The sequence below is a fragment of the Colius striatus genome, chromosome Z, assembly GCF_028858725.1.
Source record: "Colius striatus isolate bColStr4 chromosome Z, bColStr4.1.hap1, whole genome shotgun sequence".
Taxonomy (NCBI): Eukaryota; Metazoa; Chordata; class Aves; order Coliiformes; family Coliidae; genus Colius; species Colius striatus.
Window position 1 is genome coordinate 46695153 of NC_084790.1, and position 27436 is coordinate 46722588.

General features: G+C 40.9%; 1 protein-coding gene across 1 annotated transcript in view; it reads right to left on the reverse strand.

The window, feature by feature from the left end:
- Positions 1–19362, reverse strand: part of ADAMTS6 (ADAM metallopeptidase with thrombospondin type 1 motif 6) — a 139578-nt gene extending 120216 nt beyond the window's left edge. Inside the window, exons 1-4 of the mRNA XM_062018097.1 lie at positions 19220–19362; positions 13977–14368; positions 12825–13189; positions 5293–5461 (exon numbers count right to left, since the gene is read on the reverse strand). Coding sequence (XP_061874081.1) covers positions 5293–5461; positions 12825–13189; positions 13977–14073 — 631 coding nt within the window. The 5' untranslated portion in view covers positions 14074–14368; positions 19220–19362. The remainder of the gene's footprint in view (positions 1–5292; positions 5462–12824; positions 13190–13976; positions 14369–19219) is intronic.
- Between the last annotated feature and the right edge of the window lie 8074 nt (positions 19363–27436).

Sequence of the window (27436 nt, forward strand, 5' to 3'; positions counted from 1 at the left end):
AAAGATGGGGGGAGTCAACAGAGATTCACCAAGGGGAAATCCTGTTTAACTAACCTGATAGCTTTCTATGAGTGCATAACCGGCTGGCTAGATGAGGGGAGAGCAGTGGATGTCATCTACCTTGACTTCAGCAACGCTTTTGACACTGTCTCCCTTAACAATCTCATCAGAAAGCTCAAGCAGTGTGGCTTGGATGAGTGGACAGTGAGGTGGATCGAGAGCTGGCTGAATGACAGAGTCCAGAGGGTGATGATCAATGCCATAGAGTCGAGTTGGAGGCCTGTGGCCAGTGGAGTTCCACAGGGATGGGTTCTGGGGCCAGTCTTGTTCAACATTTTCATCAATGACCTGGATGAGGGGACAGAGTGTATGATGATGACACCAAACTGGGAGGACTGGCTGATTCCCCAGAAGGCTGTGCTGCCATTCAGCGGGATCTCATCCGGCTTGAGAGTTGGGCAGAGAGGAATCTTATGAGGTTCAACAAGGACAAGTGTAGAATCCTGCACCTGGGCAGGAACTACCCCATGCGTCAGGACAGGCTGGGGATTGACCTGCTGGAGAGTAGCTCTGCAGAGAAAGATCTGATGGATAATAAACTAACCATGAGCCAGCAATGTGCCCTCAGGGCCAAGAAGGCCAATGACATCCTGGGATCCATCAAGAGTGTGGCCAGCAGGTCAAGGGAGGTTCTCCTCCCCCTCTGTTCTGCCCTGATGAGGCCTCATCTGGAGTACTGTAACCAGTTCTGGGCTCCTCAACTCAAGAGGGACAGAGAACTTCTGGAGAGAGTCCAGCACAGGGCCACCAAGATGATCAGGGGACTGAAGCATCTTCCTTATGAGGAAAGGCTGCGGGAGCTGGGGCTGTTTAGTCTGGAGAAGAGAAGACTGAGGGGAGATCTTATTAACATTTACAAATATCTAAATGGTGGATGTCAGGAGGTTGGGGCATGCCTTTTTTCGATGGTATCTAGCAACAGGACAAGGGGTAATGGGATGAAGCTGAAATACAAAAGGTTCCACTTAAATATAAGAAAAAACTATTTCACTGTGAGGGTGAGGGAGCCCTGGCACAGGCTGCCCAGAGGGGTTGTGGAGTCTCCTTCCTTGGAGGTCTTCAAGACTCATCTGGACATGTTCTTACGCGACATGATCTAGTGGACATGCTTCTGTAGAGAGGTTGGACTAGATGATTTCTAAAGGTCCCTTCCAACCCCTACCATTCTATGATTCTGTGCAATTCAACTAAGCACGCTATTTTCAAAGAGCAATAACTACACCCCAGAGAAAGTATTACATTCATATCAAAATCAAGAATACAAAGCTTTAGCATTATCACTGTGGCAGTGTTTCATAATTTTTGAGGCCGTGGTGTTGGCTTTAAAAGCTGTGTATTTTAGAAAAGTCAAAAAATCAAAATAAACCTCTTTGTTGAAAATATGTCAGTAAGAAAACTGTCCTCATTCTCCATAGGTATAACTCACTCTAAAAAAGAAATATATCCAGTATTAAAGCCTGTTGAGGATTCTATAACGAACATTAACCCTTCTTCTGCTTTATAATCTCTATTGTAGGAAACTCAAAGGTGCTTTGACTGTTCAAAGATTTTCACCTCACTTAAGCAGTGATTTAGGAATGTCTGGAATTTTCACTGATAGCTTTTGTGCTATTTTTTTTTTAATCCACTCTTCATTTTTAAAGAATAAATGGTAACACTTGAGGGTTTCTGATTCTCTTAGAGTGCTAACTTTAGAAATTCAATATTGCTTTCACCTTCATTCATAATTTTTCACTCAGATGCAAATCTGTTCTAAACATTTGAAAAACTGATGAGCTCAAGCAGAAAACTTGCAGAGAAAAAAAAAAGTTACTCATCTTGATAGCATTTTTCAAACAAAGGTCTCAGAAGACTTCACAAAAACAAACATTTCCTCTTTTCTTATCAGATGAGAAGCTTAGGCTTCAGCTGATCCCAAAGTAATGGGAAAGCTGGAAACAATCCTGAGTACTTTAGCTGGCACTCCAGTATCTATCAATGCTTAAACTGTTTTTACTTGAAAAACACTCAATAATGCTAACTGAATTTTTTTGGAAAGACAAAAGTATGTCTATAACAGTTTATAATATATTTAACAAAAATAGTTCTATGGCAAGTTATGTCATTTTTCCACTCTATTCCTAAAGAAGAGAAATATTAAACTTCGTTAACATCAAATAGTTATTGAAAAGTTACAAAACAAATAATAATACTAGAAAAATATCACTGTAATTAACCCTAAAATAATGATGACTACAAAAGCAGGGAATTGGGTTTTAAATTGCAACTGAAAAGAAATCCAAACATGTATGGACACAGAGTTCACAACTATGGTATTCAAGCTTTCCTAAGTCAGTCCTTTAAAGATGTAAAGATGAGAGGTGAAGGGAGAGAGAGAACACATACACAAACAGAGAAAGATCTCAAAATGCCACAGAAAGCTACTTACAGAAGATGCAACTAAGAATATTTTGAAGTGAATCTTTATGTGCTGCTTTTTTCTTACTATTTTAACATCATTTAATCTATATACAAGCTTTTTTTTCATTTCAGAATACATCGAATGTAAAGTCTAGCAGTATATAGTAGAGTCACTTCTAATTAATCTGCCCCTCTACAGCTTTCTTGTCAACTTCTGTTGTTTCTCAATGCTATCCAAATACAGCATTCTGCAAGATAACCCATTGAAGCAATTAGAATTAGACAGTGGTCAACTTCTTACCAAGGCCTCTATGATTTCAACTCTATTTAACAAAGTATATTTAACTTGGTGACAATATATACATGAAACAATGATTTAACATTCTTAATTTTTAAAACATTCTCATGCTTAACTGCTTAAAAATCTATATTAGGTTACGAAAATATATCCCATGTTCTAAGCTGAATCTCCCTGCCTCTCCAATTTTTCTCTTGTATTAACTACCATAATTCTATAATCTACTGCAAAATACTATACTATAAATCACTTGCTCACTCCACCCAATTCTCATCATCTTTTCACCAATTCCTCACCCCACTTTCTATCAATTACTATGATTTTTTTCTCAGAAAGCCCAGGATCAACATTCTCCTCATGTCTATCAACACTTGGAAATTTCGACCGCTTCCTTGATAAGGAACAGGCACGTGATAAATTTAGATCTAGGTTACAGTAGGAGAAGCTTCCCAGGCCACGAATAGTGGCACAGTTGCACAAGCAGATTACTCCCAGAATATTATGCTGGCAAAACTGTTCTGAAGGTAATGGTAAAACCAGTCCCTAGACAACATAAATTATATACTGACAAAAGATAAATACAGATCTGTTACAACTGCATTTTAAAACAAAAAATTCAAACTGCTCAAAACTTTCAAAACCAATCAAGTGACTTGAAGACTACTGTAAACCTGGCTTTAGTCCTAGGGTATGAAAGCTGTGAAACTGAAAATTAATGTTTTCTTTCACTTTTCAGATATTATGGAGATGCTTTGGATGCCATGTCACTTTGGAATAAAGCTGAAACTGTGGTCAGGAAATTAGTTTAAAAGGTTTTTAGTACCCATGAGGACAATGTCATCCAGAAAAATAAGACCTTGTAGTTTTAAATTTTTTCAGAAATGTTCATGAATTGGAAGTAGTATGCAGAACACGAAAACATGAAACTGAAATTAATGAGCCTGATAGCGGTCTCAAGCTCCTAAAAAGTTGTGGTTCAGTATTTCAAAAATTACAGACTTCAGGAAGTGACAGATAGGAAAGCTCAGGAAATGCACAGGAGCTTCTAAGAACAAAGGTCATATCAAATATGCAGAGGAATAAATGCTGAAAGTTACTTTGTTTCACAAAAAATGCAAAGAAGATGCATAGCTCACATCAACCTATGATCCCTATGACAGTACCAGAATGACTGAATGCAACCTGGCCAAACTAGCTGCCACTGACTCATCTTCACATGGAGAAGAAAAACTTCCTAAGCACTAGTCTAGAAGATAACATCTGGCAAAGGCCAATATCCTTTCTTTTTCTAGGGACATAATACTGGTAATGCATCACCCTACATTTCATAATCCTTCCACTTACTTCAAGAGGCTTAAGTGAGAGATTTCATTGCAAAATGAACATACATCAGAATTCTTAATTTACAATATGTTAGAAGATAGCCATAGTTAGGAGACTTGTTTTGCAATATTATAACTATGTAAATGGAATAATGCTTCTAAACTGAAATAGAAGTTACATACATAACAGTCTGACATTTCCTAAACACAGTTATCTGAAACACTTAAGAAAAAAAAAATCTCTCAAGTATGGGCCTTTGTAGGTGATCTGTACAATAAGTTTAGTCAGATAGTGCTGGTAAACACTACACCCTCCAGAAGAAGCTGAAATAAGTTACATCAATGAACAGTCACATTATCTTAATTTTAGTATTTGTCAGCCTGCCCTGTGCACTGAATCTCATGGAACACAACTGTCCAGGACTGAACTTTTAAGAACAAGCTGTTTCTGGGATATAAACAAATTACATAATAGAAAAATGTTTTAACCTTGTAAATTAAACATTATTTTAATGCTCTAAAATAACTTGTCAGATTTACTCCATGCTGTCTTTAGGAAGTTAGTTTTCAGTTTAAGCAAGTGAAAATCATGTTGAAGTGTACTTGAAAAGTTTATTTGTTAAAAGTTAAAACTGATCTACAAGGAAAATATCTCTAAATCAAAACTATACAATCCTTCCCATAAGGCACCTGTAAATCACATACTCGACTATTATGGAACAATGTGAACCCACCGAACCAAACGCCAGTATCAAAACACTATGAAATTCTGTAAACAAGAAAGATATGGACTCCAGTTTCACGCATATTACTCATCATAACAATACATTTATTGCATATTAAGCTTCTCAAATGAGATGGAACACTCAATAAACATTAGGTTGTAATATTTAAGTCAATTATGCTTTCCAGTTGAGAAACAAAGCACATTTATTGCCATTTTGAGGGTGTCTGTGCTTATTACTATCACAGTACACAACACAGGCACCAAATGAGGTGCTAATGTGTCTCAGTTTCTGAAAGACACTAGACTCCCAATGTGATGCTAAAAAAAAAAACAAAGCTAGTTTTCAACAGGGCACATTGCATCACCCAAAAGGAGAACTCCCATTGCTACATTCTCCACCGCATCTTACATGTGAACCAAGCAAGATTTTCAAATATACCTTAAACTATAATTTTTTAGAAGGGATGACGCTCATGCTCTTTTACCTGAGACTCCACAGTGACTATGATCATAGAGATGTTGCTGGTGCATAGTAGATTTTTTGTATATAACATGAGGATGACCGTTCTCATAATTAAAGTTACTAGAATCTTCTGTTATATTCCGTAAAGGCTCAATAAAATACTCTTCATCTTCTGTAGCAATGACTCCATGCTTAAAGAAGAAAATAAGAAAATAAAAACTTGCAAAAGACAACATAAAACTCCTACTAAAAACCTTAATTTTTAAAAAGATTTCACTGTCACCTATTTCTATGAAGAAATCCACAACTATAAGCCAACACGGAAAACATGAGCCTGCTCTCTTCCACCAGTTTTAGTGGGAGGAGAACTAAGTGCCTATAAGCAACACAATAAAAAAGCAATAAAAATATTGCCCTATTTCTGGAGTACTTTGCAGTCACTATTGGTAGATGTGGTAAGAAAGCCAGTAATACGTTCAGCATACAATAAATATGCTCTTCATAGAGATATTTCAAAACTACATGCTTCGCATCCATTAAAACTGACACCAAGCCAAAATTGCCTTGCTCAAATGGTGAGACCAATAGTGCTGCATGATACAGTCGGATGCTTTAAGATACACATTGCATCAAAGAAAAACTAAGTGAAAGATTAATTTTAGAACATATATTCAGGGAACTATCCTTTGTTTTATACACAGATGCTTAATTCCTAAACTGAGCTACTCATTAAAATCAAATTAGTAACACTAACTTACAATACACTACCTACAAAGCATTTATTCCTTAAAAGGTCTTGCCACAAATCTGGCAAGCACAATTTACAGCAGTTTGTGCACTAGACCTCCTTCTCCATGACAAATGAGTATTTTTTTCCTCCTACTCCAGTGCAGAATAGTAGATATTCTATTTTCATAATTTTCACATTTGTGCAGTCAGCTTCGTCCAAACAGGAAGTGGTTTATGGAAGAAAGGGGAGATTTCAGGCCAACTATGCAATTTCCTGAACCTGCAGCAACTGCAATTGAACTTTAGCAGAAAATCCAGTTTTGTGATGCTTTTAGATACAGAAATATTGAGGAATAAGCCCTGATATACCTCTACACTTATATTTACTAAAGAAACATTGCTGGCATAGGTATCTAGAAAATACTGAACGTATGAACTTCTTAAACCAGGAGAAATCAGGTAGGAGACTGGAAGCAAAAAGTTCTGCATTCATATCTTGATTTGATGAACCACAAATTTCTACCACACCTTTGATCCATAAGGCAAGTACTATCCATGAGCACGTTTTTAATGGGTTTTCTTTTTCCCCTCCAATGAGATCTCTGTGATCAGCTGTAAGAAAACTTGCTCCGTATCTGCTCTAAATATCCTGAAGCTGTTTCTAAAATTAGGGCTTGCCTTGGTCAAATCTCTCATCCTGCTGCTGTTTTGTATGCCAAATGCCTGCTGTTCACTCCTGGAATAGCTAGATTTCACTAACATAATAAAAGTGCAAAAAATCGTGCATAACACACCAGAAAGAATGGTGTTTTCCAAATATAATCCTATTCTAAATGCTGAAAATATATGTAAGAACACACTGCAGCTTTCAATTACATATTTTTTACATAGTGACTATAACACTGAAAGTTCCTCTTCAATGGTATTTTTCATTATGAACTCAGTATTTACCCAAGAAGGTAACATCAGAGTCTATGTTCACCTGGAAGATGCTGGTATCAAATTCCTCTCACAATGGCCTCTTGTTACTCACAGCATAAGATTTTACCAGAAAATAAATCATTTACTAGTACACTGCTGCTTAAATAGTATTGAAAATATAAACTAAATTGTAACTGAAATTGCCAGATGTGCAGAAAGAACCTTGACAGTCTGGACTGCATCCAGTCTGGATGTAGTCTGGATGTCAGACATCTGGGTTCAAGCAAATCCTGAGCCACTATAAGCTCCGGTATTATGTTCCCACAGGAAGGGAGCCCTGCAGAGCAGTTCTGGCCAACACCACCAGGCTGCCCACTTCATGCCAAGTCTGGGGAGACAGAGGCACCATCCAACATGTGCTTCTGTCTCTGCAATAAAGCAGGTCTTAACCTAAAGCTGATGACTCCAGAGAGTATATCCTTGAAACTGAAGTCCAGCCAGATTAACAAGCCTAAGCATGAATAAGACATTTGTATCAGATACTGAAACTGATTTTTAAGCAGTGAGATGACTTCAGTGGGAGTGAGCCAATTCAGATGCCATAAACAACACTTAATTGATGTTTATTGAGGAACTGCAAATATATTTTAACTTACACCTAGCACCAGGTAGTCAAAACATAAAAGCAGTCAGTTGCTGCAGCTAGCCAAGTGATTCAATAAACACTGGATATGCACTTGCCCTACATATACGCTTCACATAAGCCCTGCATACATATACCATTTTAAACCTAACAGTAATTTTGTTAGACAAAACTGTTCTTACAATACTAAATTGATGCTAGTGGTCTTGATGAATTGCAGTGACTGATTTCTAAGAAGCACTCTGAATTCTGTACATTAAAAATACCTATGTCAGTGACCACCATCATTCACTCGGAGTTTAGAAAATTCATGCATCTAGACATATTTCCATTGTATATGCATTCAGCAATGCCTGGTTCACAACCAGTGGGAATTATGCTATTATATCCAAACTAAAATTCTAAATCCCTTTTTTGGCTTATAATCTACTATTTGAGCAAAACACAATTTTAGTTGAAAAAGGAGATGGAAATAATGCCCTTTTGAAATATTAAAAGTAGGGGTTTTTCACTTTTGCTAATATATTTTAACAGTCTGTAAATCAAACTTCATATAATTACGACACAAGAATGACCATCAAAAGGTAATGACAAAACACCATGAATTTAAGAAACAAGCTGAATGCCCCAAGTAGGTTACTACAAGCAATATTCCCAAGATTATTATCTAAAACAGATTGTCTGAAGTCCTGTGTTATCCAATACCACTAAAGACTGCCAACTCCTGCTAACATATATAAGGTCTGCTTCCAGCAGTTCGACATGCTCAGACAAATCTGTGAATCCACATGGAGGTCTCCTGAATTTGTGAAAAGGAATCTTTTTGTGTCAGGCTGTCCAGATGGGGCCTTATCTTCCTTAAGATGGGGCACGTCCATCAGTTACAGAAGCAAACCGAATTACGGAGGACAAATGTGTTCTTTTTCCACACAGTACTACTGTTTTAAAATTTCTCCATGTCTTGAATCTTTCTAGACTTTATGCTTTATCCTGTCTGAACATAAAGTAGTAATAATGGAAAGACCTGAAAACATGTGTTGTTCAGTATGTCTACAGCTGGCTATACAGTTCAGCACAATTTTATGACTAAGGAAAAGGATTGCATTAGTTTAGTTTTCTCTGTTTTTAAAGAGGAAAAAAACAGTGATCTGGCCTGAGACAGTCCAACATGAAATCTAACAAAACACCTTATAACTAGAACATGAACAGCTTATATGTAGTTTTCTGAATATTAAGTCTATATTGCAAATATACATTAGTACCAAAAAGAGCTCCAAAGACATTGATCTAAAACACTAAATCCTTTGAGATATTTTCTGATTTTTATCAATTAGGCATTACTTTACATACAATTAAAAACCACCATGCTAGATGCAACTTACAATCTACAAAAGTAGATGCACTCTTTATGGTAGGATCATATTTCAAATGAACTAATTTGAGAAGTATATGGATCATTTATACATGTATCAATTTAGGAATACTTGAAACGAACATGGAGTCTTCCCACAAAATAATTCTCTTTAAACCATGTAAGACCATGCTTTTAGCCATGCTTTCACAGTCATGCTTTCTTTATTATTTCTGTTTGGAGACATCTGTGCAATCTAGCACAAATGTTACTCTGTGCAAGGAAATTTATATGTCACGGAAATACTTACCTTTTTACATTAAACATTTCCTTACAGCCACAGTAGCCTCAAAATGTGATTTAACTCTCATGCACTTTCCTAATAACAATCATTTTCTACACATTTTAAAGTATATACTGCTACTGGGCTTTTCAGTTCAGAATATCTGCTACTGTGGACAACTTCTTTGAACACTCAGTTAAGAGCTTTGATACCTGGCAGAGGAAAGAAGTGGGTCAGAATGCAAATAGTCTGATTTCTGCTTTATTCCATAGTAGTAGAACTCTTCTTTAAGACTTGATTCCCTCAGAATTAGACAAACTTTCTTCCCTTAGTGTGAAGTTCTTCTCTCTTCAGACATTCTACCATTGTTACTTCTTTCACTCAGTGCAACACACCCAGTTTAGGCAACGCCTCAATCTTGTCGCTTTCCACCCAACATCCAAAGGCACCAAAATGTTGCTCATTGCAGGCTCTTTTATGAGAAGGCTGAGTCTGCAATCCATCCACAAATTAACATTCACTAAAGTAAACATGACTTTGGGAGCCAGCAAGCCTGTCAGACAAGAACTTTTCCTCACATGCCTGCTCACTGGATTATAAAGCTCTCCTCATAACTCAGACAATTTATAGCATAACCAGGGCCCAGCAGACAGAAACCGCTGGAATGAAACTTCAGTAAGTAGCAGCCTGTGATTCTGGGGCACTTGGTAATGGGAAATATAGAAGGAGAGACTGGAACAGGAAACAGTGCAGGGAAATGAACTGACTACTCATCGCTTTTATTATCATGAAATTGAGATAAAACCTTCCTTGCACTAAAACTCATTTCAGGTACTCCAAGTGTTCTTCAAAGTAATACTACTTATGTTAATTAGATCACAGACTCACCTGAGCACCCTGAACTATACAGAGCAACTCAAAACATTCACTAAGGGTAAATTTGACTCATTTGACAACACTGAAGCCTAACAGGACAACTAGAATAAATGGTATGCTTAAATTTTTCCTGTGAGCAACACTCACTGTTAAAGATTGCTACTTGTTTACTAGTTAAACTCAAAATGGCTAGCTTTGAGACAGATGTTAATAAAAGACTACACAGAATGTAACTAGTAGTCTTTTACAGTCCAACAATAAGACTGCCTCTTAAGAATGACATTTCTGAACTACCACTAATTGTCTTCAATATCCACTACCAATTGCTTTATTAAACACACTTGAACCAGCAGTTGTATAACAAAATATTAATCAGTAGGAATTATCAATTTAAAAATAACTCTGTGGTGGGTTTATCTGAACAGAGTGGTAACTCCCATACATTCAGTGCTCCAGAAGGCCCTGCCAGTGCCAAATGACAAGGGAATTTCTGTACAGTAGGGGATGGCATTGAGCAAGCATATCACTACACCCTCTGCAGCATTCCTGTATCTCTGAGAGATACCTGTGTCATCCCTGATGCTCCTTCTGCAGCCAGACAACAGCTTTACATGGCTGCAGACAGCCCCATCTAGGAGATGCAGTGGACACCTGACAGACTCCCAAGTAAGAGGCACGACAATGACTATGACTTAAGTTGCTCCATGGGAGGTTTAGATTGGACACAAGTAAGAACTTTTTCACCACTCTTGGTTGTTAAGCATTGGAACGGGCTGCCCAGGGAGGTGATGGACTCACCATCCCTAGAGATATTCAAAACACACACAAATGAAGTACTGAGGGACATGGTTTAGTTTAGTGATGGGTCTGGCAGTGTGAGGTGACTGGTTGGACTCAATGATCTTAAAGGTCTTTTCCAAGTGTAACGATTCTATGATTCTATGACCATGAAGGACCCAAGAGTGTCATTCGTACTGTGCCCAGAGACTAGATTAAGGCTTCTTTAGTACCTGGAAGAAATACTACGATCTGATGACATATAAAAGCAGAGTGCTTCCCAATTAACTGAGAAACACTCTGTGCTAAAGTTAATTTAGCAACCCTAGGTAGCTTCACTCCAGCAAAACAGCAAGGCTGAGGGAAAACATGCTAAATGTCATCCCAAGGTATAAGGCACAGAAGCAAAATGAAGATTCTGCTTCACCATGACACCTTCCATGCTGCTAAATTCTTGGAAGAAAATAAGTACCATGAGGAGTGAGAGACAGACAAAGCTGATACAAAAACCTGAGCTTTTTTTCCTGCTTCATCCCACTCTTGGTTTTCCTAACTTGAAAGAGAAAGAGTCAGATAAGGCAAGAGTAGGCCTTCCTGGCATACTCCCTGGCCAAAGCCAGAGAGAAACTGAAATGAGAGCACCATGGTGCACACTACAGGCTCCAAGGGTCTCCATAGTATTTTCAGTTGAAAAGAACTCAAAAGTAAAATGAGTATGCTAGTTTAAGTGCTTAAATAACAGTGACAAAAAAGTTATTATATTGGAACTGCAAAGGCAAAGTGAAAATTGTACTAAATTCAGAGCTTTCCGTTACAAGTCTACATTAACCAAGCCATGATATCACATTAAATGGAACACCATTTTAACTACACTTCTAAAGAAGTATTCACTTAGCTCTGAAAAAAAATCTTTAGATTCTTGCCCTCAAGAGTACTCCAAAATATAGTAGACTAGACTGTATCACGGATATCACAAGTACTTAAGTGTAATGCAGTCCATTAAAGTCTCAAGTAGCTGGCCTGTGATCATAAATAACAAGCCAAGATGCAATACTGACTAGCACTTACAGGAATTAATTTAGCAAGTCTGTGTAATCTTTTGTTTTTTTTCTTAGCAATTAGTTAGATCCTTCCTAACAAGAAGATTGACTAGTGTTCTATTACAATTAAAACCAAAATGAATAACCATAATCTAAATATGTACTTTTACTAGAGAAGTTACTGGGTTTTGATTTAGTATTTCTTAGTCACATCCTTCCGTTTCAGTATTCTGTAACTCAATAGTCTGTTACTTTGTATTTGTTTTCTAATTTCTGTTTTTCCTATGCAAGGACAATCTTCATCTGATTGAGAGATCAACAGTAAAAGGAGAGATAAGAGAGATGAGAATTGCTCATGCTACTTTTACAATCTGTAAACAGAGTATTTCTAAAAGAAAGGTAAATAATTATTTCCTAATGCCGGTACTTGCAAAGGATTCTCTTCTCTCTCTGAATTTATAGCAATGATGGCTTCATTAATTCCTCTTGTTATTTACTCCAAGTTTCTAAAAACAAACTCTCAAAGACAACAAGTAGGTGTTCAGCTCAATCGTTTCTCTGGAAAATTCAGCATCCTAAAAGATCCACTGTTTCCTGCTCCCCATCCCTTGAGCTTGCAACATTTTTATAGGCTGTAAGGATCTCAGCATAGACCTAGTTTTGCAGCCTCATTGCAGACACTGTAAATACTGAAAATGTTGTCTGCTAAAGGACTACAGAATTGGGTCTTAGTAATTACAATTCAAGCTTGAAAACCTGATGATTACATTTCCCCAGGACCCAGATCAGGTTTTGGGGGTTTTCTGCACCTTCCTGTCTGTTTGCTTCCTGCAAGTACTCAAAAAAACCTGAAAGGTATGCCAATTAATTTGTTCTTCTGCAATTTAAAAGGGACAAACACACTATTATACAAGAACATGTAATGTGCACTTACCAGACCATTGCAGTTGCTTAAGGCCACTTTAGTTGTACGGTGTTGGTCTTGCAAATATCCTGTGTAATGACACTGGTCTAAAAAATCGTGTTTCCACTGCAGTCCATCTTTCCCCCAGTATTCTACTGTAAAATGTCTGGACACCAAATCTGTGTTGAGAGTCAGGTTTAAATGAAAGTGCTTGCCATAGGCAGAAAGTTTAAAAAATAATTTAGATGCTGCCAGTTCTTGATCATAAGGGTCTGTGCTCCTCCTCCTTCTTGAGGGTTTAGCATTTTTCACAGTAAAGCTGAGGAAGGCTCCATTTTGGTCAACCCTTATTGGGATTGTTAGTTGGTAGTGTTGAAGGTAAGACAGGAATTCCTCTTTGTAATCACAAGGTAAGACAATCCAGGGAGTGGGCATAGAAGAGAAGAAAATATAACAGGAAACAACAAGTAGTAGCATAAACATAAACCATACTTGACTAAATCTCATCATCCTCATGATTAAAAGTATTTTTCAGCAAAACACAAGATGCAGTGTTTTATCAAATAAAACAAACCAGTATTTTCTTTCTTTTAAGTCAAGAAAAATGTGTTTGGTGTCCTATCAATTTCATGTCACTGGAAATGCAAAAGTTTTTAACTAAATATATTTTCCTCTTTAACCAAAATATGTACATATTTGGGGCTAAATTCTAACCTAAGGAGGACACATTCTTCCCAGTGACACCATTCAAAGACAAAAGCTATTAGATCCACCTGCAAAAATAAAAACAGTAGTAATGAAAAGTATTATATTGTAAAAACATGGAAAAGGTTCTTAATTTCATTAAAACCCTACAAATGTTAGTTGATCTAGTAAGATTAGATCATTACTTCCTAGTCTAAAAACACATTAAAATTGTTAACAGCAAGTCTCTAAACCATTATCAACTACAACATTTTACTAGATTTAATTTGCAAGGGTTTCCTAGAGTTGAAAGTAGACAGAAAGAAATAAAACAAAAAAGTTAATCAGATTTGCTGTATTTAAACTTCCATGACAATGAATCAGGATAAAACAAAGAGCAGAGCCCATAAATTATACAAATACAGTTTAGAAAAACATTACCCAAATGCAATGCAAAAATAGAAGCTTCTTGTCAAGTTACAGAGGTCAGATACTTACCTTGAGAACTATATGAAAGCCTGCTGTCACTGTGAAATTCTGACGAAACCATGACTAGGCTCAAAATCCATGTCCACGTCCTCCAAAAAATTTCCATAATTTTGAAAAACAGAAAGCTCCTTTTTTTTTTCCACCCTTCTTGGAAAGCTACCTATGTGCTAGAGAGTTAACTCCACTCCAGAATTGCACCATAACAGGTATAGATATTTTCTACTACTTCCAAATTAATTATTGGAGGTTCCACTTTTTGACAGGTACTCTTTTCCAACAACCTGTACTTTCTTCTACATCTGCAGTCATTTTCTCAATTCAAAATAAGTATTTGTAAGATTCCTTAAGATACCAGTAAGATGTTAGACTGGATAGTTACTGAACTTGCTCCATTTCTCTTCCTGGGGGGGAAAAAAAAAAAAAAAAAAAGTCAAGGCAAATCCTCTCTATTAAAACACATCCATGCAAACTACTGAGCCCTCAGAGTCAACTACACAACATAACATTTTGAAACAAGGTTCAACCATTATCACTGCTATGGTCCAAGGCCACAATCTTACAAAAAACATGAATTACCGTTAACTTCGAAGAGCAGATCCATACAATTTACGACGCACGGATCAACTTCATGTTTAAAAGGCATAGGGATTAATTACATTAAGGTTTCTTGTTTCTCAGATACACTATGTTCAGACTTGTTCCCAACATAATCAATGCTATGCACTCATTGATTTTTAGCAGTGAATAACTAGACCCAATACACTGTCAGCCAACAGAAGAACCTGGGAAAGAATCCAGAGTACAGTTATCTGGTCTTTCTGCAGCATGTATTTTGTTATAACTTGGGCCTAGGTTCTGCTTATGCAGGCAGAATTCTCACTCACTTAAATGGGAATGCTGCACATTCTAATTTTTTTTAATGTTTGTTGTCCAAAGTCCTTTACATACATCTTAACTACAATTTCATCTAGTAGAATATACCTTTATTTTCATTTTTCAGGTAAAGAGATTGAGCAAATAATCTGTTACTTATATTACTTGCTTTTGGAGGGGTTTGGTTTGGGGTGGTTTTTTTATTTAAAACACTACTGTTTTTTTATTTAAAACACTACTTAAGAGCAGCTGTGGCTGCTGATAGGGATTAAATAGAAGATCTACGAATCCACCTAACAGTCCAGTATCATGGGATACCAAACCATGTGTTGTCTCAATTGGTGCTAATCATTCTCTTAAGCACTGGTAACACACCTGTGCACAGGACAAACTGCTGAGGCAGACAATGGAGAAACTGAACACTTAAAGCAGCAAGACTGTTTAGGAATAAATTTTCAAAATCCTTCAGCCACTTACACAGGCACCAGATAAATTTGCCTTTCTTAAATAACTTACAACACTGAAACAGAACAGGTAATGCCTCTGCAGACAGTGGATTATTTGCAAAGGTTAAAGAGTCACAGCATACCATCTCAAGAAAAAACAACACAATGCTAATCCTTTTTACTAGCATCACAGTGAATATCAGGAAGCTTATCAGCCAATTTGCAATGCACCTAAATATTATTGTGTAAATGAGATCATCTGATTATTCTACTACCTGTTTTTTAAATGTCTCTCAAGATAGCACACAGGATTATATCAGGTTCAAAGAGTAAATGGAAAGTAACTTTGCAAACACAGCTTTGCTTAGTAATATTTTTTTCCTAGAGAAGCATAAGGATCTAGTGATGCCATTCACATGCAGCAAGGTCTCAAAGCATATTAATAAAATCTCTTAGCTGACCTTCAATGTAAAACCTTTATTTCTTAGCTAATACTTAGTTACAGCTTTTAGACTTCTACAGGTTCTGAAGAGACATTACCAACTCCATATTTTTCAGCTACATTAGTACACTAAGTTGTCTTATTTCTAATCTGAGAATGTTCGGTTTCCAACTCCTGTCACTGAATCTTGCTTTGCCCTTGTTTCCTAATAAGCTGCTTTTCTCTCCTTGCATGCATAGCTATTATCGGAAACAAGTGCCTCTTGACACCTCCGGATAAGCAGCTCAACCTGTTTGGTTTACCTCAGTTTCCAGATGTCTAAATACTGAATACTAAATACTATTTTTTCCTCAACTCTTCCCAATTTATCAGCAACCCTTCCCACATGCAGACACCAGAACTGGACACTGTAGTCTGGTAGTGGCTGATCACCGCCATATATAGAGGTAACACTGCCACACAGCTGTTTCTTAGCCAAAAAAAATCTTAACAGGGAGATCACATTCAGTCTCTTAGGCTGACAAGTTATCCTAACATTAAGATGTCCTGAAACTGTAGTATCTATGCAGTTAGGTAGCTCTGAACACTGGACATAAACTACAGTGCCCATTATTTAGACACCAACAGCCCCCACACTAGGTGCTGGTCGATAGTGTCCAACAGTCACCCATGAGTCTGTGTGAAATGGTCTCTCTTACTCCAAGCTTTCACATCAAGTTTGCTGAAAGTTTCAGCAGAATTTTTAACCACCTTTCAGAAACATTATAGCCAGTTTGAGCACTGACACAAGCAGACGTATAGCAATGTTAATGTTCCAAGTAAAGTAGTATTAATAGATGTGAAGGATAAAGCATTCGGTCAAGTCCAGATATAGTACTTCCAGTATGAAGTTTGGTAGGAACTTTTTTATTGTTGTCAAGACAAGATATTTGGTCAACACTAAGATTATAATATGAAGCCCCTCCTCTGTCTCATGGCCAAACTACACATTCACCCACTGGTGTGGGCAGCTGTAGTTCCATTTCCACAACTACTACCTCGAACTGCCTGATTAATAACTGCTTAATTAATAGCTCCCGTCTAATTAATAAAAGCTCTGCCAAACAGAATATTGGATGCTGATGACAAAGCAGGTGCACACTACTGGCACTTCTGCAGAAGTGCTGATTACAAGGGTGGCAGTCCCCTCATCAACACTATGAGCTTCCTACCCGCTGAAACTCGAAGAGGAAATTTTAAAAAGGCCATGAACACATACTGGAAGGCTTTGGAGCAGAAAGTGGCTACAGGGAGGAGCTAGCCAAACTGCTCAGACCAGTCCCCTTCGGAGCCTCCATCTAAGCAACGGCGCCCTGGGTAACTAAAGTGTCCCTTGAACTGAAAGCAGCTGAAGTTTTAAGCTGGGCAAGCTGCCAAGAGACCGCTATCCCAGGAGCATCCCCACACGCGCCGCCTCCCGTGGGGTTTCCGCACCGCTCCTGGAGTCTCACACCAGGGCCGTCCACCGAAACAAGACGACATCGCATCGTGGATCACAGAGAACAACCAAAGGCTCCGCTTCGCCGCGGAATGGACGGGTCGCGGGGAGCGACACACGCGACAACCTTCCGCGGCGGCAGGAAACGGCCCCACTACTACCGGAGGAAGAGTCGCCACAGGCCCTCTCGGCAGCTCGGCCCCCGCGCCGCGGATGGAGGGGGGCACGGGCCTCCCCATCCCGCCGCCGCGAGGTGCCGCCGCCTTCCCGCCCTCCCTAGCCAGGGCGGGCGGTGCTGAGGCGCGGCCAGGGGCGGCCGTCCGCGCCGGCCGTACGAGTGGTTGCTAAGGCAATGGGGAGAGCTGTCGGGAGGGGACAGGACGGGGGGCGGGCATCAATCACACAAATTCAATTACAGGTTATCAAGGCCGGCCGTGAAAGGCGTTGCGGGGTTTCAAAAGCCGGGGATTAGCCGTGCCCCTGGGGGCTCCCCAGGCGAGAACGGCGACGCGCAAGACTGCACCGGGAAGGTCTCGGTGAAAAGACACGGGAGCGAGGGGGCGGCGGGAAGGGGGCCAGGCACAAAGGGAAAAGGCCGGGACCTTCCTCCCCGAGAATTAACCAGAAAGCAAGGCGTTAGGAACAGAATTGGCACTGTGCGTGCCCCGATGTACGCCGAGGCCAGCCGCCCGCCTGGGAGGGATGAGTCGGCACGGGACTGTCGCCCTATGAACGGCCCCCACCCGCCTGCTTCAGGGCTCCCCGCCAGCCCTGCCGAGGAATCGGCTGTCATTGCATTTCGGGGGGGAGAAGAAAGAAGAGATGCAAAAAAACAGACAACACCCCTCCCCCAAAAAAAGTCACCAGGCTAGAAAAATACAAGGCTACACACACAGCCCAACATTTATGCATCTTACAGACATACGTCTGCACGCAAACAAAGTTTAAAAAATAGGACTGAGATACGTTGGAGGTCCCCAAACACCCTCAAAGAACACTCAGAAGGGAGAGAGGGGAAAAAAAAAAAACAAAACACAAGCCCTCCCCCCTAGAGAGGCTGAAGGGGAGAGTCTGGTTGCTCTGGTGGAGTTGATCCTGAAGTTAACTTTCAGCAGCCCATTTCCAGACAGCAGCGCTGAATCTATTTGGATAAAACGCGTGTGACCCAGACACTTGGCATTTGGCCCAAACGCGTTGCACCGGCAGCCCAAATAAAAACAAGAGTCTGACTCTCTCTCTCTCTCTCCTTTCTCTTTTCTCTTGTACAACAATGAAAGAAAAGAGCGAAGACAAAATCTGCACACACATCGCCAGGGAGCGAGAGCCCACTTACCTCCTCCCACCAAAGTCCTTTTGAACCCCGGGCCGCTGCAGAGGCAGACACGCACCGATCAACACGGCTCCGCGGGGTTAAGAGTCTAGCAACTCCCAAGCGGGCTCGAAGTAAATCAAAACCACACGCTTCCATGTTCCTGATGAGCGCGGCGAGAGCCCGACATCCCCGCCAGCATCGGGCTGAGGGACGGCGGCCACGCCAACCCTCCGAGCCCCGGCTCAAAATATGCACTTGTCTGACCGCAGCGGCGAGCACCGGCGGACACGGCACGGCCAAGAGCCGGGCTGACTAACCTTAAAACGGTCCTCAGTACCTGTGGGTTGTTGTTGGGGCTTGGGGGCTGCTTTGGTTTCCATCTGTTGGGTTTTTTTAGTTTTGGGTTTGTTTTTTGGTTTTTTTCCCCTCCCTCTTGCAATGGTTTAGTATTAAAAGAACAGTTAAAAAAAATAAAATGCACTACTCGAAGCCGTACCACTCTTTTCAGTTGAAAACCCTCGTACCCCCTTCCCCCATCTTTAAAGGTTTTTCTCTGAAATAACTCGAAATCCACCTCGCCCAAATCTACCTCGTCTAATGCAATATAAACCTCCCCCAGCTCCCCAAAAGCCCTGCAGGCACCATTATTCGGGACACAAGAAAAGTAAAAAGTTTCATTGAATAGCGTGAAATCTTCCTTACCGTTTTCATCTTCAATTTCTGATAAAAAGTAAGTTTCAAACAATAGAGATTGCACAGGACGATCCCCGTATTCCTCTCTGCTTTTCCCCTCTGTGCAAGCAACCATCAGGGTTATATTCTCCAACAGAATAAAATTCTCTAGCCTTCCTAAAAGGGGTTTTGAGAAAACGGAGGAAGGATGTCATCAATTCACCCAACCTATCACCCTGCACATTTTGTCTTTCCAACCAAAAAAAAAAAGGGGGGGGGGGAGAGGAAGGAAGGAAAAAGCGGCTTATATTGGGGTGGGGGTGGGTGCCCTCCTCTTGAGTAGCCTCCTCTGTGCAAAATACCATGTGAGTATCATCTGAGTTGGGGGGGGGAAGAGAAAGGGGAGCGAGAGACAGGGAGAAGAGACAGAGAGCGGGAGGAGAGGGAAGGCAGGCAGAGCAGGAAGGACTCAGGAAAGTTTGGTTGAAGTAGCCCCAGACCTCCTCTGGCTGCCGGCCCCCGGCCAAGCCGAGCGCGGCGGCAGTGGGAGCCTTGGCAGCCTCGCCCGGGGGACGGCGCGGAGCACGCTGACGTCAGCCTGCAGATGTGCCCCGGCACGGCCGCGCTCTCGCGCATGCGCGTCGCGTCACGTGGCGGCTGGGGGGGGTAGGGGTACAGCGCGGGGGTAACGGCAGCAGCGCGGGGTTCGGGGAGGCTGCGCGCAGCTCTCGGCGGAGGGGGGACACGTTGCGGGGCCGATGCACCCCCTGACCTCGTGTGTCCGCGGCTGGCGCGGGAAGGGGCTCTGCTGGCAGCTCGGGATGGCACTCTCTTCCCCCTCCCGCCGGCCGCCCGGGTCGCGCCCCGTAACGGGCCGACATAAAAGAAAACATAACGTTCAAGTAACACCATTTCCCGCTGAGAGGCGTCGGTGTACGAAGCCTGTGCAGCGAACGGCAGCGGGTGACGGCCAGAGCGGAGCCGGGGCCCTCACGCCCACTGGCGGGCCAGGGGTCCCGGCAGGGCCCGGTCCTGCGCTTTCGCTTTCGCATGCCGCGGGCACCGGGTGTTCATGCACGAGGGCCAGGGGCAGCGGGGCCACCCGGAGGCGGGAGGCAGTCGCGGCGTCGCCGGCCCCATCTGGAAGCAGGAGGGGTTGGCGGGGGCAGAGGGGAGCGGGCAGTCTGCAGGATCGCTTGTGTTCCGTGAAGCTGCCCCTGGCGGCGCGGCGTGGGAGGCGGGATGGAGTCCGAGACTTGCTCTTACGACCGCCAACTTAATTTCCGATGCCCAAAAAAAAGGGAGAGAGAGGAAAAAAAAAATACTTTCTGAATGTAGATTGTAAGGTTTCGAGCTTCTGGTAACAGTATTCACCAAATAGTGCGGTGCACATCTTCCTCCCGAGCCGGAGGTAGTAGGTGTAACGCTTCTGGCGAATCTATAGTAGTTGCCAGGCCAGTGAAATGATTAGCAGGGAAAAGTCCATGAGCACAGCTACTCTGAAGCTTCTCCAAGGATTGGAAGAGCAGGGTCAGCCTGCAGGGTCAGCAGTTGGCATGCTGGCCCTCCCAGTCAGTTAGGCCTGTCTCTGTGCCCAGTGAGATGAGACTGGACCTGAGTCTAGGGGTCACATTTCAAATAAACGCTGCATGCTTATTTTTGAATATGAAGTGCTGCTACAGTGGAATTAAATTCTACATAGAAGTATGTGATTTTTTTTTTAAGAGTAGCTCTAGCAAAATAAACACAACCTGCTAAAAAGATCTAGAAAAAGAAGCACAACCCCCTAAAAAGCTAGTCACATTTGACATCATGCATGCTTAAAATTCCCCCTGAATTCAAGAAGGTCTTATTTGTGAGACTCTTTTATAGCCGTTGGCCAAATTAATGTTACAGCGGTTCGGGTAGCAGCAGAATGTATCAGCGCGTTGAAAACAGGAGCTGTAAAAAGAGAACCTTTTTTTTTTTTTTTCCCCTGGAAACGCTCAACCTGCTCACCCCGGTTAATTGCTCATTCCGCGGGCGCCATCCTGCGTCGGTGAGCGGGGAGGGAGCCGGGGACCTGCTCTGGGACAGTTCCTCCCCTCTTCCTCTTCATCGCCTACGTGCGTGGGTCATTGCTGCTCTGGCGGCCGTGTCTGGGTACACCTGCTTGATTAAAGCAGCTCTTTCTGCTGTTGACACGAGTGAGTTTTGGTAATATCCCGAAGTTCTTGCTTCTGCAGCAAATTGGTAGGTAAGATGATGGCAATGACAAGCCACGCTCACCCAGCAAGCTCTGGAGCAGACACGGCCAGGTGTGCATTAGCTGCATCATCTGTCTCATGGACAGACATTGTGGCAGCTCCTGGCGACATCGGACTTTTCTGTGAACTTGGTGGTATAGACGAAGAACTGGGAGAGTCTATCCTTTTGAAAGGACAGGCTGGGAAGATAAAAGGGTTTTTTCCGTATTCTGCATCAGGACCGAAAATAACCTTTTGAACAGGCATACACATATCACAGCTGATTGCCTCACATTTATAGTATCCCCATGGGATCTGGGAGACCTCTCTTCAAATCAGACCCTGCCCGACTCAGACTTGGGTTGCTGTGTGACGGCCAGGCTGCAGACTACTTTGGTGTGGAAGACTGGCCTCTCTGTGGTTGGAGCTACTCCGCTGTGTATAACTGATTAAATACTCAGCAAGCTAAAAAGAAAGACAGCTTATCACTGTCTGGTTAGGGCCCTCACATGATTTCAACTCCCTGCTCTAAATCAAGCAAAGCGAAGCAAGGGTGCGTGGGCTCTGCAAAACCGAGCTGCTTGCTGAGACCAACAAGTTAATTTGTTCCCTGTCCCAGAGAGCTATATTTCCTTGCCTACACCCGCTGCTGGAGCTGAGTAAATGTTTCCAATAGCAATTTTGTCAAAACCAGTATATTACCAGGAAAAGCTTTGGCTCCAGTTAAAAAATTCCTGGCCATCTGTGATTAGAATTTCTGTCAGAATTCCCAATACAGTTTGACTTACCTGTTTTGCTCTATTGCACAAAATCGTTTGTCACAGTGAACCTCATTCAGGTAAAAATGGTGAGCTTATTTGACGATTTTAATTTTTCTTTTATCAACTCAAATAATATTTTTGGGGTTTTTTAATGATCTGTAGGTTTTTAGAAAAGAAACTTGCATGGAAAGTAGTATGAAAATTCAGTGTATTTTTTTTTCGTTGCTGCAAGTAAAAGTCCTTGCAGCAGGAGCAGAATTTCTACTGTGAATTCTAATAATATGTATGAACCATTTGGGCAACTGTTTCTCAGAAGCTCTGGACAGGATTGCACTTTTATTGATCACAACATTTATTGATTTATTATTCCATGTCTTAACCATTCTGTTAGCCTCTGTCAATCGTGAAAGTAATTAACTAAAGCACTCCTGTCTTTACTTTAGGCCTTTGAATCCTTTAGTGTGTCAATCAACAAATAAAAAGATTGGCAGGAATAATTTTTGAGTAAATATGTATATGAAACTTCAGTTTAATATACATATTAAATATGTATATTAAACTTCAGTTTAATATTGCTAGATATGTTCAGCGGTATTTGGGGTTGATTCCAGGAACTTTGCTTTTAACTGAAGTAAATATAGAAGAGAAAGGAACAAGTCTTTGATGAGCAGTGCATTTCTGTCAGATGAGATTCTTGTTACGTCTGGATGAACAATGCTTGAAAGGAGGATATTTTTTCCAGGGTATATTTTCACCTGGTCAGTAAAGACCCAAGAATAATAACCTATCCTATTTAGAAATATCCCAGCAGTCTATAGGGAGATAACAATGATTTTTTAAAATTAAATACAAAATTGTTTTATAAATTACGTAAGTACAAAGTACTACAAAATATTACAAAAATACTTTGGTTGAAGAAAAACCTTGCATTTATATGTGCTGTAGCTTCTGTGTTTTATTGGTGTGTATAGGGAGAAAAGCTCCTGATGTGCATAAGGGCTTCATTTTTGGTCTCTTGAAGTAAAAGATTACAGAGTACTTGAAGGTAATAATGCTATGGAGATCCACTATCTTTACTTCCTTGTAACTAGCTTGAATTCAGATTGCTGGCAAATCTTGTCTCCCTTGAAGGAAGAGATCTAAAAACATCTCTAGTAATTACTCTGGGACATGTGTTCAGCCTAGTGCCAACCACTTGCTGTCAGAAGTAGAAGCTATTGTGCCTCAGTCAGACAGAGCGAATACATACTAAAGTATACTTTCAACTGGAAAATGCACTTGTTTTGAGTTGAGCTGTCCTTGATGGCCCTCTAAAACAAAATTCACAGCTATGCTTCAAGTATGCTTTGAGGCTACTTCCTGCCCAGCAGTGCCAGGATGTTGCCCAAGGCAGGATGGTAGACAATCCTTTTCTAGGATGTTTTCTGCAAGCGGCCCTGTGTGCTATGCTTATGTGGGACTTACCGGCACTCAAACCTTGTTTCTACAAGACCTGTGAACCTGGCCAGACAGATTATTTCAGTATAAGATTTGGAAATAAAACTGGAAAACTTCATGTAAGCTTGGCATCCTCCAGCATGTCCTGGCCAGTTTCCTCAGTGGTGGAATATAGATGAGGCAGGGCAGATTAAAAATCAGAGAATATGAATGTGATGAGATTAATACTCAGAGCTTGCTCAAAATGTGGGAGAAGTGGACAGTGACAGGGGTAAAATTAAATATCTGTGTAAATATCCTGAAATGAGGAATCTTAGACTACTCTAGCTGATTAGGGAACCCCTTTAGCAGAAGGGATGTCAGCCTTAATTTTGCAGGCAAATAAGATGAAACCAATCCCATCCTCTTTAAGACTGAAGTAGCAAGTATAGAAAAAAACAATACAGTTCCACAGAAGAATAGGAATGGTAGTAAGCAGAGGAGCTGTTTTATTTCAAAGGCAGAACGTTTTTTCCTACCTTGTCTATTTCCAGCTTTCCAAGTCAAGAGACAGATAATCAGAAAGATTAAGGATTAATAGTCATAATAGTTTGTTCAAAGGGAGCATTTTACAGTCTTATGTATTACAGTTTTTCTGTGTGTTCTTGTTTTGTTATTTTCCAATTTCCAGAGAAAGTTGTTCATAGGATCTGAACAATCTGTAAGACTTACAGAGAGCAAAGCTGAGATGAATTGTACAATATGTGGAAAATGTGTATGGAAAATATCTATGGAAAAAATTGGCAAATGGTATTCCTCAAAGATTAGTGTACACAGAAACATATAAAAGCTATGCAGAAAATCTTAGCAAACACATAAGTATTCAGTTATTTTTATTTTAGAATGAAAAAATCTGGAATTCACGTACAAGAAGACTTGACTATTGCCATGCAGAGCACTGCAGTGTTTTGCAGTCTGGCACTCAGCTCTCCCAATGATATTTCCCATGCAGAATTAGGCACCTCATTCTCAGGTGCCTGAGTCACTTGTTTAGTTTCTGAATTGAAGGAGAATTACAGTAGCCATACTGATGAGCATCACAGACTCCTCATTTAGCATCTGCTGAACTGTGTGGTGATTCCCCTTTTCTTGGTAGGCGTTATATAAAAGCCTGAACACATACGCTAATGTCAGAGATTGTAAAATTGGATCGTACAATGAGCACAGATTTATTTTGAATGGAAAGAATTGGACTTTCCATATTCATGGACTGTATAGCTAGAAAAGATTTATTAAAGACTCTAGAGCATATGGTGCATAATGCTTTGGACACAGATTGAAACTTTGTCTGATTTAGATGAGTTTCTGGCATTCTTTCTACCAGTGTCTTGCAACAGTTTATAAATAGAATTATCTTTAATAAAAGCTGTTAAGCCAATGGTTTGAAGAAGAACTGGGGAAAAAAAACCCCACAACAATGCTCACCTTTCCACTTGTAACTGTTGAGCATCCCTACAAAATGCAAAAACTTAGTGTAAATGCAATAAGGTGCTATGTGAATGTGGGTAGTAAATACATTTGTTTCATAGAATGGTAGGGGTTGGAAGGGACTCTTAGAGATCATCCAGTCCAACCTCCTTGCCGAAGCAGGTCCACCTAGATCAGGTCACACAGGAACACGTCCAGGCAGGTTTGGAAGACCTCCAGAGAAGGAGACTCCACACCCTCCTTGGGCAGCCTGTTCCACTGCTCCATCACCCTCACAGTAAAATAGTTTTTCCTTATGTTTAAGTGGAACTTTTTGTGTTCCAGCTTCTTTCTATTACTTTTTGTCCCATCACTATATACAACAGAAAAAAGGGATGCCCCAACCTCCTGACACCCACCATTTAGATATTGGCAAATATTAACGAGATACCCCCTCAATCTCCTCTTCTCCAGACTAAACAGCCCCAGTTCCTACAGCCTTTCCTTATAAGGAAGATGCTCCAGTCCCCTGATCATCTTGGTGGCCCTGTGCTGGACTCTCTCCAGAAGTTCTCTGTCCCTCTTGAGCGGGAGAGCCCAGAACTGGACACAGGACTCCAAATGAGGCCTCACCAGGGCAGAACAGAGCGGGAGGAGAACCTCCCTTGACGTGCTGGCCACACTCTTCTTGATGCATCCCAGGATGCCATTGACCTTCTTGGCCACGAGGGCACGTTGCTGGCTCATAGTTTATTAGCAATCAGAACTTCCAGGTCTCTCTCTGTTTCTTCTTGTCTCACAGTAACTTCATTGCTTATTGCAGTAAGGGCTCTGACCCTCATGTATACCTAACCTAGAAGTGTTTAGATACCGGAGGGTAGAAAGGGGAACTACCATCTATGCTTGCTCTGCACTTTGCCCAGTTAACCCTAGTTATCTCCTCACATACACTCTTGGAGACAAAATCCAGGGCCAGAAGTATCTATTTGTATGACCCACCAGGTATTTTCATGTTAAGAGCAGTCTTCAAAAAGTACAAATTGCATTTTAGAAGCACTTCTCATCAATTTCCAGTGTAATCCACTGGCATTCACAGACATCCATGAGAGTCAACTACACTGGTGGATTTCACACTGAGACAGCTCAGGAGCATCCATATATTGCATTTAGCTGCTCTGTTGTAAAAGCAGTGATCTCCCATGAAAGCAAAGTAACAGAAGTCCAAAACGAGAAGTGTTCTGATTTTCCTAGTGAGAACCACAGCTGTTTGTCAAACAAACTTCTCAAAGGCCTCTGCCACTTACACAAAGCCTGGGAGCAACAGCAAATGTCATGATGACTGAAACTGATAGAACCTTTTCGTAGGACTTAGTCCTATGAATCTTCTGTTAAACCACTACATATTCTTGAAATACATTCAATCTTGAATATATTTTTGCTTATAATTTGTTAAAAGGGAACTAAATTAAAAGGCTTTCAATAAAAGGTCAAAGGTCACAGGAGAAGTGGGTTTTTTTGCCTCAAATATGTCTTCTCATTTTGCTGAAAACTCGACTGCACATTAAAATCAAAAAAACTTCTTATTTCTAAGGAGTCAAAAGTTTACACTAGTTACAAGTCTGTATTCTGGGCACAATCTGTGAACTGAAATATGAACTGGGTTTAGCATACTTCAGTTCCTGCTATAGCCCTTAAGGGATTATTTGCATCAATACAGAAGTCATACTGGAAGAGGATAAGGTTCAGTTTTTCTCAAAAACTTTCGGAATGCTTATTATGGTTCAACAGTCTTATACGGTATATGCTATGAATATTGCATTCTAACATGAAATAAAAAGATCCAGGAATATAAAGATGATGGTCTGTGGCTGTCCACAGATGTTTGAGGGCAAAGGAGGAGGGACAAACAACTCATTCCTGTGTTTCTATTCACATGATAAGCCAAGAATGAAAGAGACCTCATCATCCTTGTGGTCGTTAATAGAAACTTTGATATGGATTCAACCTGATTCTAGAAGCAATATTCTGAGCTCCTGAAAGACTAAGTTCTAACTTACAGGCCAGTCAGCCTCATCTCCATTCCTGGAAAGATGATGGAACAACTCATCCTGAATGTTATCACTAAACATATGAAGGAGAAGATGGTTATCAGGGGGAGCCAACTTTGATTCACCAAGGGGAAATCCTGTTCGACCAACCTGATAGCCTTCTACGAGGGTATAATTGGCTGGCTGGATGAGAGCAGTGGATGTCATCTACCTTGACTTCAGCAAGGCTTTTGACACTGTCTCCCACAACATCCTCATCAGAAAGCTCAGGCAGTGTGGCTTGGATGAGTGCACAGTGAGGTGATAGAGAGCTGGCTGAATGACAGAGCC